This window comes from Chroicocephalus ridibundus, chromosome 6 (assembly GCF_963924245.1).
Source record: "Chroicocephalus ridibundus chromosome 6, bChrRid1.1, whole genome shotgun sequence".
Lineage (NCBI taxonomy): Eukaryota > Metazoa > Chordata > Aves > Charadriiformes > Laridae > Chroicocephalus > Chroicocephalus ridibundus.
Genome location: NC_086289.1, coordinates 55,807,515 through 55,820,905, shown reverse-complemented (window position 1 = coordinate 55,820,905; position 13,391 = coordinate 55,807,515). Strand labels below are relative to the sequence as shown.

The 13,391-nt window shown below is 42.2% G+C and overlaps 1 protein-coding gene across 2 annotated transcripts in view; it reads right to left on the bottom strand.

The window, feature by feature from the left end:
* Window positions 1-13,391, bottom strand: part of LOC134517324 (glypican-5-like) — a 394,664-nt gene that overhangs the window by 363,265 nt on the left and 18,008 nt on the right. For both annotated transcript variants that reach the window (XM_063338702.1, XM_063338703.1), the window contains exon 2: window positions 6,512-6,673. In XM_063338702.1, coding sequence (XP_063194772.1) covers window positions 6,512-6,673 — 162 coding nt within the window. The remainder of the gene's footprint in view (window positions 1-6,511; window positions 6,674-13,391) is intronic.

Sequence of the window (13,391 nt, the reverse complement as noted above, 5' to 3'; positions counted from 1 at the left end):
GACAGGGAGATCACTCAGCAATTACCTCACAGGCAAAACAGACCCAACTTGGGGAAATTAATTTATTACCAATCAAAATCAGAGTAGGGTAACAAGAAATAAAATCTCATCTTAAAAACACTTTCCCCCCACTCCTCCCTTTTTTCTGGGCTCAACATCACTACTGATTTCTCTACTGCCTGCCCCCGAGCGGCATAGGGGGATGGGGAACAGGGCTTGCAGTCAGTTCATCACATGTCTCTGCCTCTCCTTCCTCCTCAGGGGTGGGCTCCTCACACTCCTCCCATGCTCCAGCACAGGGTCCCTCCCACAGGAGACAGTCCTCCATGACCTTCTACTCCAATGCGAGTCCTTCCCATGGACTGCAGTCTTTCAGGAACAGACTGCTCCAGCAGTGGGTCCCCTGCAGGGTCACAAGTCCTGCCAGCAAACCTGCCCTGGCATGGGCTCCTATCTCCACAGGTCCTGCCTGGAGGCTTCCCACAGAGTCACAGCCTTCTTCGGGCATCCACCTGCTATGGCATGGGGTCCTCCATGGGCTGCAGGTGGATATCTGCTCCACTGTGGACCTCCATGAGGCAGGAGGACAGCCTGGCAGGGAAGCTGGGCAGTCTCACCATGGTCTTCACCATAGGCTGCAAGGGAACCTCTGCTCTGGCATCTGGAGCACCTCCTTCGTCACTGACCTTGATGTCTACAGAGTTGTTTTCTTTCACATATTCTCACTCCTCTCTTCTCACTACTGTCACACACGTGTTTCCCCCCCCCTTATATGTTACCCCAGAGGCACTACCACCATTGCTGATGGTTTCAGCCTTGGCCAGCAGCAGGTCCATCTTGGAGCTGGCTGGCACTGGCTCTATTGGACATGTGGGAAGCTTCCAGCAGCTTCTCACAGAAGCCACCCCTGTACATCCCCACTACCAAAACCTTGCCATGCAAACCCAATACACCTATAAAGCGCTAGGTTTACATTTCAACAGCAAAGAGCAGCAGCCAAAAAAAAGGCTGGTTTTGTCATAGAGATGAAGACAGCCTTCTCCCACCTAGAGCCCCACAGAAGACAGACAGCAGTAGTCCATGTGAATGCAGTTCACACACACAAGGCTACAACTAAAAAGGAATATTCCAGCCTCCCTTGGGCTGCATACATAAAACAGGCTTTCACTCCAGCTAGAAAACACAGATTGTTTGGTGCACTGGAATAAGAATGAATAGTATACAGGAGATGGACAGAAATACTCTAGTGGAGCCTCTCTCTCCTCTCTCTCTGTAGGGAGTCATTTTTGCATTGAGCCTAAACGATATTATACATCTCTGCCAGCTTTCAGCTCAAAGGTCAGCAGGGTACAAAACTCTTCTTAGCAGGGTTATACAAGTGGAAAGGGGTGGGTAACAATTTGTCTGAATAAAAGACAAAGTACTACGGGATTACAAAAAAACCACTATTTAAAAAGCAACACTTCTGCATTTCTATAATCCAGCAGTAAATAAAGGAAACCAGAGGCATCATTGGTGATGGCTGGCAGGCTTCTGTTGGTGATGGTTGGCTTTTTTTTTTTTTAAATAGCTCATTGATTTTGGACTGCATCCATCTCCAGCATTGTGACTACACTTCATATAGTAATTAACTACAAACCAGAGTGCACTTCTCCAGCCAAGTCTTTTCTGTTTTGTAAATCTCATTGCACTTCAACACCATTAACCAGCCACCCCTATTTCAAGCTGATATTCCTAAATTCAGTAAAAATAAGCGTCAGCAACACTGGAACTCAGACAAATTTAAATGGGGAATATTTTTGACTCCATATGGCTCTGAGTGCCAGTGTACTGTATTACTTGTTTCTGGGAATGTTCAGGTCAGTTGGTGACTGGGCCCACTAATGGTATCCAGCCCAAGACCCACAGAAACCAGCCGACCCTTCCCATTCACCAGGGAGGATGCCAGATCAAAAACTTCATGCTTAAGGACTTTTTGGATTCAACTAGGCATTAAGTTTCAGGCATTTTACTGACAACCAGCAGTCCTGTGCTCCATCGGTGCTACAACTAGGTTTCCGCTTCCACCTTGTACCGTTCATGTCCGTCCCAGTTGCCTGCTTGTATCAGATGATAACAGGGGAAATGACGCATGTGCACAGCCACGGCACTGCAACTCCTGCTATTAGAAATCCCTAGTAGCATCTCCCCATTCCATATAAAGCAGAACATAGCACAGCTTTGCCAAAGCCCTTGAGTTAAGAGTGAGAGGAACAGAGTGCTACAAAACTAATCTGCCCCTATAGCTGGGAGAATATGGGAACACCTGGTCCTGCCATTTGACCCCTCAAGGTCAAATGAATGCTACTTCAAAGAAACAACACAAAATTATTGCTTTATGACCAACACGCTTTCATTCATGAAAGAGCTTACTCTTCAGAGGCTGTGAGTGAACAATTCCTATTGCCTACTGTAAAAACAAAACGTGCAAAGAGTAGTAGTATTTTTTTTAAACTGCTGAGCTCAAACAAAGCTTTCCACTGTATCTGATACCTGCTAATTTAATGACTGAAATATGATGTAGGTTTCAAAGTATCTTGCTCTGCCTCTCTGCAGAGACCATCAACAGAACAAATAAATTACCAGTGTTTGGATTCTCATTACCTCAAATTAGCCTCAGCATAAAATGACAGGAGCAAAGCCAAGCTTTCTGTGGGTCCTTACATGGCACCTGTTAGCACTCTATAAAGGACACAGGAGAGGGAGGCCAGATTTCTCTCTGTCTGTCCACAACAAAGCTTTCCCATCAGACTATTGATACCTCTTCAGACAGCAACTTTCAGCCTGCACACCCGCGCCGCTTTTAATCCACTAACAATGAATCAGTTGCCTTGCTTGGAAGCGTCCCCAAGGAGTGCAGGGACTGATGAGGGAACTGGGGAGGAACAGAAGGATGACTGCGCCAAGTAACGTGTAGTATCTCCACAAAGACATAAATCTAAACTAAAACAATACGCTTGTTTGCACGCAAGCCTAAAAAAGGTCAGAACAAAGAAAACAGTAAGTTCAAAGGAAAATCTTCTGGTTATCAAAGGGGAAAGCAAGTTACAAAATGAAAGCATCCTGTTTGATCATTTGTTTCAATAGTCCTGCCGGACATTTCAGGCTGCAGCCACAGGAGCAGAGACAGAAAGACAGGCACATCTTTGGATGGGACAAACTGACCTGCTCCAAAATGCTTCCAAAACAAAGCCACCTGTGAAGAGCCAGAGGGTGCCATACTAGGATCATTACAACAGGCACATTCTCCTCTGTTATGCTGCTCCTATTACAGTTTGGCACACTGACACATCTCATCCACTTACTCCACCTTGCCTTTGACTCCACTTGGAGCAGAGGGTCATTAATAACACACCTGTGGAGTGACTAATACCATGGTTATGACTTTTAGGCTACACCATGGACCAAAACATTAAGAGAAAGGGAAACCAGCAGCTTTCCATGAAACTCTCCCGCCAGGGGCCTGGTTACATTCAATGTGCCAAACACCCAAAAGACTTTGTGACAATGTATGATTTTGCAGGAGCTGAGTCCCATGACATACTTCCCAAGCAGGCAGCTGGCCCTTTCATTCCTGCCACTCTCCCTTCCTCCTCTCCTGTTACTAATAGGGCAGGCATTTTACAGCCTGCAGCTGATGCCAATGTGCCTCTTCTACTCAAATCAGGTGTAACGGTATTAGCCACAGGAGTTCAAGCAAAAAATTCCCATGCAGAAGCTTGATTTATTAAGTGTTTGAGCAAGGTCTGGGTTGCTAATATTGAAAAATCTAAAGGGGGGGAAAACAGCAGGATTGAACCATAATGCTAAGGTTGACCATATGTACAGATTGGGCTTTCACCCAAATATAACAAGTCTGCCCACAGCTGTGGGATGTTTAATCAAGTTTTAGAGACTAATTATTTTGCACAACTAAACCCAGCACCTGTGAAAATTGTCTTATTTCAGCTGTGGGCAAAGCTACTTAAATAACATTTTCAATTTCAAAAAGAAAAAACAAACCAAAATCTCTTCAAGTCCAAAATGTCCACAGCCAACTGCAGTACCCAGGCAGCACAGAGGGAATATTTAACGAAACTCATATCAAAACTCCTACTCACATGAGAAAGCTCTTTCCTATTAATACTCGTGGTGTCTAATTGCAGGTCCTCAGACCTAAGTGTCTTCTGACTTCCATGAAAGAAAATAACAAGATGAGAACTCAAAAAAGTCCACATTCTCCGTCCCCTGCCTCCAAAAAAGTTGCTCTCTTTTCCCACTGAAATTTAATTCCTATCACTGTGTTCTCAAGCTGGACTCCTAAAAATCCATTTCTTATACCATATTAGCCTTGAAAATTATTTTGTCAGTATGGGTATAATATTAACAGTATCGTCTGCTAAACACGCATAAAAAGCAGTTAAGATTTCTTTTCCTCAGCAGTAGGCAGCAAGGCTAACTACTGCTTTGCTTTTGCTACACTAACAGTACTAAAAATGTGTATATATATAAAAGAAAGTGAATTGTGCATGAAAATTGTACAAATAAACACCACCACATAGAAATGAATAAATTGCTATTTATTTATCAAGTCTGAGCCATTTCTCACTGCTGCAAGAAACATGAAATCTGAAAGGCACCTGAAAGTTTCTAAAATAAGGGTATTTCTTTTCTCAGACTTTAAATGCGCTTGTGGCACACTCAAACTTTATCATTCAAAACAGCAACAAACCAAAACAGACCAAATGGACAGAATTAGTGCAATGCAAAGATCTTCCCTCTCAGTAAGTGTGTCACACAGTGCTACTCTTAGCAACAGAATGTTTATACAGCACAAGATAAAGAGAGGCTTTTCACTGACACCTGGGACAAAACCAAAGCAAAAAAGCAGCTCCCAGTGTGAGAGAGAAAAGTTACGTTTTTCAAGTGTTCCCACCTAATGTAGACAGAAGGCCAGCCATAACAAGTTACAACAAACAACCTATTTACCCACTTCCAGAAAATGCTTGTAAATTTAAACTGTGTGAAATGTCTAACTACTTCTTTCATTCCATCAAAAGGCTTCATCAGCAACAGACAATAAAGCCGCTGGCTTGACCTAAAGGGGCTGGTAGGTTAATCTATTCTGACCTTATCCTTATTCAATCATGATACTGAAAGATTGCTTGAATAACTTACCAGCATTTAACAATGCCAACAGTCACCCTTTACCACAGTGCTCCTCCAAAGTGCCCTTCAACCAAATTTTTTAAATTACGGGGGATATTTAAAATTTTCAAAAATTACTTGTAAAATAAGCCAAAACGCCATTTCTCACTCATTGGTACAGAAGAGAGGAAAGAGGTAAATGGCCAAAATCAGAAGAAAATTTTTATCTTGCCCTTGCACGTTTCTTTCAGACTTCCACCATAGCTTATTGTCAATTTTAGATAACATGCTATCTCTTATTAACTGTCAATCACATCTTTTATTTAGAGTATTTTCACTCAACAGAAGAAACTTTATCAAATAGCAGCTTTTTTGTCCAAACTGCCTTGTAACAATAGGCTTAATCATACAGACCTAAACACTTTGTATTTTAATAACTACTGGCTTGTTTTCAAACCCCATTCCGTGAGGGTGCTCAGCACTAAACATAGCAAAGCAGTGAGTTAAAATTAAGCACATAATTAGGCCCACAGAAGTCAGTACGTTGGATTCATCACTCAATGAGTGATTTAATCGCTCAACTCTCATATATTTAAAGTTCACTGCCTATGCTTAAATGCCCTTCTGGAGAAAAATCTCCAGCGCTCAACACTGTATAGTGCACAATCCTACACAATGATTTTCCTCCCTTTAATAGTACAATAACTGTCTGTATGAAGAAACTACATAGACTTACATCAACCTGTTAGAGCAAGGTAGCTTTGAGAACAGCAAGAGTTATGAGAACAGACTTTCAGCACAGGTTCCTTCATGCATTCTTGTTTAACTGCATGGCTCTAATTCTTGCAAACAGATCACTCTTCAGGTGACCTGCCAGGTAGCAGAACATTTTGACATGAAGAGAGAGCTGTTTCTCACTTGACATATCAGTTAGAGCACTTATTCTTCAGATTCAACAAACAAATGCATTTTCATTTAACATTCTACACCTGTAAGTATTTTGGCAACACAATATAATACCAAAGCACAACCAACCATCAGTCACCTAAATGACATTTGAAGATGCCTTAAAAAAAAAAAAAAAATCTTTTTTAAAGTGATCCTGGGAACCAGGTCTAAGCTTAAATCTATTCCTAGTTAGATTTAGGCAGATGCTTAAAATACCAGTCAAGATTAAGTGCCATCACTTTTTTCCTAAAGCAGATCATCAAAGAACAAGGAAATAAACCATAAGCCGGTGACTGCAGCAGGCAAAAGAATTTAAAAACAAAGAGCTTTTCCTTTTGATTGCAGAGGATAATTTTATAAAATACCCACAGGACTGCAGTAACTCAACAGTTCCTACCTTGAAAAGCTGTGATATGACCAACAATCATGTACTTTAGTTCAAAATTCAGTGCCTGGATACTTTGAGTCCTTTCCCTTCGAACAGCTGCCTGGTAGCTTTCTTCCATTTTTTTGGTGCAACATGTTGGTGCTCTATGTTGACAGATTTGTAAATCTGACTCTGAAAGCAAACAAGAAAAATACAATAATTAGAAAACTTTCCATCTTACACCATTAGCATAAATAATGCTTCTTAATGTCAAAACAATCACCACATTTAAGATCTTGAAAGAAAACATAATCCGTAAGGAATGACATTGCAAAACTCAGTTATTGTCTCAAGGACACTAATTTATGACTTTCATATGACCTACATTTGGATAACATCACATTATCAGCTGCTAACTTATTTTACATTGTTGCTAAAAGCATTGGGCACAAAATCATCTAAACACAGTCAAGGGCACAGCAGAATCATTGAAGCTACACATTCAAAGGGGCAACATTTCCCCTGTACACCTTGTGCTTAGGGTATCGTAACATGAACATCTGAGTGAAAACCGTGCCTCAAATTAGGATGCAAAATTCACCTCTGTAGTGCCTCGAGGAACTACTTACCTTTTACTCTAGGGGAAACCTCTCAAAAAAAAAAAATCTTTGAGCACACAGACACACACCCCATTCCCCGCCCCCCAAAAAATAAAACAACAAAAAAAGGACATTTGAGTCTCCTAAAAGCTATGGTAGTTGGAGTGGCCTTTTTTATCCCTTTCCTCTCTAGTTTTAACATGTTTAGTTTCTTTCTGAATCAGATTCAAACCCAGAAGCAATAGTTGCAACTAAATAGAATTGATTTCTGCAGCAGCCTGAATTTAGCTATCTAGGGACAGAGGTAAGAAACTGATTCTATGCAGAGGGACCCACAGTACACACAACCATTGGGAAATCAGAGACTGCTGCTTCAATTTCAAGGCTTAGCACATAGTCAGAATCAAGAAGTCTTCACCTGAACCGAAAAACTGTTTTTAAACTTAACCACGTACAGACAGATGTCCATCTATTTAACAGCAAGCTTAAAAGCTAGAAAAAGCTAGAAACCAAGTTCTAGCCTGCCTACATGTAATGTAAAGGCACTGAAATCAGTCCCACCTCACAACTAAAGAGAAATCTGATTAAAAACTTAATTTTTGTGGAATATTTTTGTTGGTTTTTTTTTTGTTGTTTTTTAAATTATTTCATCTTTGCATGTGTTTCAGTAAGGTTAGTGTCCTTGATTAGGAAGCCTCCACCACACAGAGTTGTGATGGACACTCAGGATCTATTTGCTCTACACCATGGGATCTGCAGGTGCCAGAAAGTTCTGGAAAGGAGCTCTTACAGACTACAGGTAAACATATTCTGGTGCTTCACAAATATATGTTTTAAGAAGGGGAGGAAAAAAAAAAAAAAGCAAGTGACTATTAAGCAGAGCAAATCCAAAACCAGAGGTATACAATAAAAAAAAAAAAAACAGACCCAAAATAGTCACACAATATTAAAAAGCAGATATTTCCAATGCAATTTCTCAGTAAAACAAGAACACCCCAGCAGGAAGCCTCATGCCAGCGTGTTTCAGGCATTACCTTCCCTCCACCTTGAGCTGGAAACGGGGGCCCTGAGGGAAAGGGGCCGCAGGTGCCCACCTCCATCCCCATCCCTCAGGACCGCTCCAGGGAAGGAGACAGCCTTTCCCGGGAAGGCCGGTGCCACACCAGGGGCCAAGCTCTCCACTCCCACCTTGCCAAGGGTTTTAATGACTGTTTTAATGCGTGACAGCACCCAGTGGCAGCTCCGTGGGAGGCCGGGCCTGAGGCAGCAGCCAGGCACTGGCACCATCCCTGCCACCAGGCCCAGAGCTGGTCAGCTTGGGACAGAAATATTAATGAGCAATTACACGGCATTAATCCTGATAATCTGGCTTTGTAAGATTAAAGCAACAAGACTCCACATACAGTTAATGATGATAAAAAACAAGAGGATACAAAGATACACACTGAAAAAGCAGTAGAGAAACATCCAAACATCCAGGCTGTGGTCAGGGCCAGCTGCAGGCCTGCAGCTCATTGAGACCAGAACTGCGGCAAGGAGCTTCAATAAATCTCCCTTGCCAGGAAAAAAAATAAACACACTGAGCTAGCTGAAACGTCTCATTTGACTTGAAAACGTTGTTGTAAACTGGAAGCAACTCTCATTTGAAACTGCAGCTAATTCACATCAAAAAGGTCAAAACCGAAGTGAAATATTTCACTTTATCTACATATTTCTATTCAGTTCACAAACATCAAAGTTGCCACAGACTGGGCTGACTCAAGATACCATTTCAAAGGTGGATTTGCCTCACGCTTCGATATAATCTCAGAAATACTGAGATTTCACAATGAAATCTGAAGTCCTAAACCAGCTGAAAGGCCTTGAGACAAGACCACAGCACGCTGGCATAAGCCAGTGGGCTGCTAAAAGCAGCAGCGGGAGGGCCACGCACTCGTCACTGGCTGGGCACGCTTGCCTGCTCTTGTCTGCCAGAGAAGCTGTCCCAGGTTGAAATTAGCTTCTTGGCCAGGCTAATTTTAACTTGGATTGGTTCCCTGATCCAGTTCACCCCATGAACATATGTTTGTTCTGTCACAAGGAGCTGGGGGTCGGGGAAAGACCAATTCCCTGAGCTGGCACCACAAAGCCTATGTGAAATTATAGTAGAGACTGCAGCGCAACTAAGTCAGTTTTGTAAACCAGCGGCTGAGCAGAGGGGCTGTAAATGTTACTCAGCACCTGCAACGGCAGGCTGCTGTTACTCCGAGCATTTCTCCTTACAGGAGGCCTCTGAATTTTCGTTTGAAAGGCTTTTGCGAAGCTCAGACCTGTATCAAAAGGGTCTGAAATACAGCAGTGCTCCATGATTACTACATGCGGGTCTTGGCAAAGAAGCTACGCACGGCCATCATTGCTGTGCCTCATGTTCCCCTTTGAACTGACGCACCAGAGGAACCCGCATCTCCTCCAGAAAGCTTTAGGAAGAATACAGATATCTCATCTGGAACTACACTCCCGGGACTCCCCACCCAGCTATCTCCTCTGATGAATACTCCAGGAGCCTGAAAGATTAGTTTTGTTGGTCCAGAGCCAAAATGATGCAGAGGACGCTCTTAAATAGAAACAGCACTAAGCCCCTGACAGTTAAGAAGCCTGATGTAAAACACAGAGCATTAAAAGACCAGCAAAGAGCCAACCCCACTCCCCTAGCAGTACTGTCAGGTCAGTACTGTCATGCACAGAGCTCGGCAATCTCACTTGCTTCAATACTAGCCTGGGGGTATCACTTTTAACACAATTATAGAAACCTAATAGACGTTTTCAGTACTACACATGCCTGGGTGCTGAGATTAAATTAGAACTGGTTAGTAGTATCTTGAAGTCTTTAATAACTCTGATACTAAAATTAGTTTATCTCATCTCTTTCATCTTAATGCAAAATACCCTCTCCAACAGAAAAAGAAGAGGGGAGGAACGCAGTGACCCGGTGGTGACAGAACAGCACACACTGTGAACACTGTGAGATGCAGGCTAAGGGTTGCAGCTCTCGCCCCAGAGACAGAGAGCACCCCACAGTGCCGCTGCCATCGCCTCTGCTTTGTACCTGCCCTGCCGATTGGCAACAGGGAGACAGCCTTACGGGCAAACTCCTCCTTGAAGTTTAGGGACGAAGCCATTCTACACACCAGAGAGAAAGAACCATTTGTGAATGAGGGAAGAAAACTTACCATCAGCATTATTTCAGCAACTGATCCTGCTAATTTCTCTCTATGACTTTTTTACCTGCTTTTCTTATTTCCTGCCCCTTATTTCCTAATAATTCAGTTTGGAAGGAACCTCTAGTTCAACGCTGCCCTTAAAGCAGGTCAAACTACATCAGGGCTTCATCCAGCCAAGTTTTGAGCATCTCCAAGGATGGATGACCCCGCAACTTCTCAGGGCCCCTGTTCCAATATTTGACCACACTTGTGGTAAAAATAAGTAAATTTTAAAAATGCACGTAATGAGAATTTCCCATGTTCCGACTTGTGTCCATTGCTTTTCAGCGTATGAGGGTGTGCCTGCAAGAATCTGGCTCCGCTTTCTCCATTTCGTCCCAATAGATAGTTGAAGACAGCAGTACGATCTCCTCTATTCTTCTCATCCTACAACTGAACAAACCCAGCTCTTTATTCCCACGGGTGCTACAGACCCCTGACCATGATGGGACCCTCTGTTAGGCTCTATCTCTATGCCATAGATGTGAGGCACCTGCATCCCAAGATGCCTCTCTCTCTATTTCATTTTCTCATGAACACCTCCCACTGTTCATGCCTCGGCTTCAATTCTAAATGTTTACAGCTTTCCTAAAACAAATCCATCTTCTGTTTCATATCAGATGGAAAGATTACTCTGATGATTATGGACATTATTTTTCCATTCAAGTCTGTTTTTTCCCTTGAGTACTGGTTAAAACTGTGGCTAAGCTTTTTATTTTTTCAAGTGAGAAAACTATAGACTTTACAACCTTGCTGTTATTATAAAAAAAAAAAAAACCACAGGATAAAGTATCTTGCTCCACTTTGAGAAACAAAGTCATATTCAGAAGAGCAAGAAAAATTATACTACACTGGAGTCTAAAGCATGAGGATTTTGGAAAGAAATAATGATCCCTATTCAAAACTCCTCTGCAACCCTAAAACACTTCATACGTGCCAAAGGCATCACCTTCAAACACCTCTCCGTCACAATTATAAATTGCTTGGGGCACCAAATGCACAGAAAACTACACATCCTTTACCTAATATCCATCTGGCCAGCTCTACTGAAGTCAGCTGTGGAGTATTTCGTTGTGTGTTTTGGGGGGATTTTTTGTTTGTTTGTTTTAAAACAGCAGAGGGTTTTGGGCTCCATTCTGAACTTTGGTACAAATAAAGTCAAAGAGACTTTGGCAGTTAAAGCTAGGTGAGTTAGTATGTGTTCCTAAAAGCAGAGGCCTGTTTAGCAAATAAAATGAACTTCTTCCAAAAGCTAAATATACATATTCATTTTGTTAGCTGACCATGTAATTTAACAGTTCTTCTAACACACAGGGGAGATGTTAGCTTCCCTGCACTGTCTTTAAAATGCTGTACACGCTGTAAAGGCTATACTCTGAAAACAGAAAGCCACAGACTTAACACATGCTAATCGATCTACCTTCACCAACTTTTTCAAAGACCGGCTGATTTTATTTTATTTTTCTAAACATGCTGAGCCTATAGCTTCCACTGAACACAATACTCCTTAGTAAGCATGATCAGAGTGTGAACGCAGTGCAATCTGTCTTCTGATAGTTTTTATTCCTTTGTATTTTGAGGGACTCTTCAACAGTATTTCCAAACAAAGCTTTAGTTTGAAGCCCAAGATTTTAATGTTGTACATATGTTTTCAAAGACTCCAAGATTGATTATGCCTCTAACACAGAGGAAGGTGCCAGAAGTACCTTGCATTGTGTCTAGCCCAGCTGAACAGGAGCCAACACTTTGTCCTTCTTGAGACTCATCTGTCTGGTGCAGCTACTGCCTCAGCTAGAGGAAAATTCAGCAATTAAAACCCAACTAATTTAGGGGAGGAAACCAAATCAAATGAAAAAGGAAGCAATTTCCAATGAGGGCTCCCCCTGAAACCACTTGGTGCATGAGAAAAGCCCACACTAGCACAGCCACACCAGGGAAAGGGAATGTAGGCTGCCAGAAGTTTGTGAGGCCCTTTCTTTATGTAGCTCTTGTGCCCCAGTGGTGCTAAACCTTCAGCTTTAGCTTCAGTTAATTACCTTAAGCCACAAGGCTGCTGTCAAGACAGACTCATCCACAGAAACACAAACCATTCTCACCTAGCAGGGAGCACCACTCACTCTGCACAGCCTCACATCACAGCTCAGTCCCATTGCAACTAATAAAGTATTTTCAACTAGAAAGACACACAAAATGTATTGAACTCATTAAGCACAATGTGTGCATAGTCCAACAGCTACTTTTTGACTTGCCAATGTTTAAAATACGGTAGTTACTACGCTTGAAGTAGTGCGTGCCAGGAATTATCAAGGAAAAAAAAAATCAACAAGCAAGTGCAACAGCCTAATTGGTGCACAGTGTTATGCACTAGTGCAAATGAGTGTGGTACTTTAAATAGCAACTAACCCTATAAACCACCTGCTCCCGTGAGCAGGGATAACATCCGGGTAGGCTCCAGGGAGCAGAGACTCTTTCTCTAAATCAAAGGCAGATGGCTGTTCTTCCTGCCTCAGGTAAACTGCAGCCAGGCCCTCCCACACACATTTTCTGACTAGTCAGAAAGAGCATTTCAATCTCTTTCTAACTCTTCCCTCTATTTTGTTAAAGTAATCCTACTATCAGTTTTAATATAAAGATTACATAGAGAAGCAGTATGTTAATGGTCCTTCTAAGGCCAAAGAGCTGAAGAAATTCCAAAACAGAGCCTGAATTTGTCTCTTCTCTCTATATGCAGCTTGACAACGTGCATATACCCATGACAATTTACAAATGCAGTTTGGAAAATACAAACCATGAAAATTTCCTTTCCTCCCACCCATTTTTCATATGGTACATTAACAGGGGTATTGTTTAACTTGATCAGTGGACTTTACATTCTCACTGTTATTCTAGAATACACTGAAGCGTCACTAAGGCTACGACCAGATGGTGCTATTCCAGTTGAAATAATCAAGGGTAAAAGATTAACACCTCCAGTTTCATCAAGCACCACTTAGATGACCTACAAATGTAACTACTAGCATGCGTAGCTACTTCCAACACAAGTCAAGTCAAATAGCTTGCATTAGGCTCAAC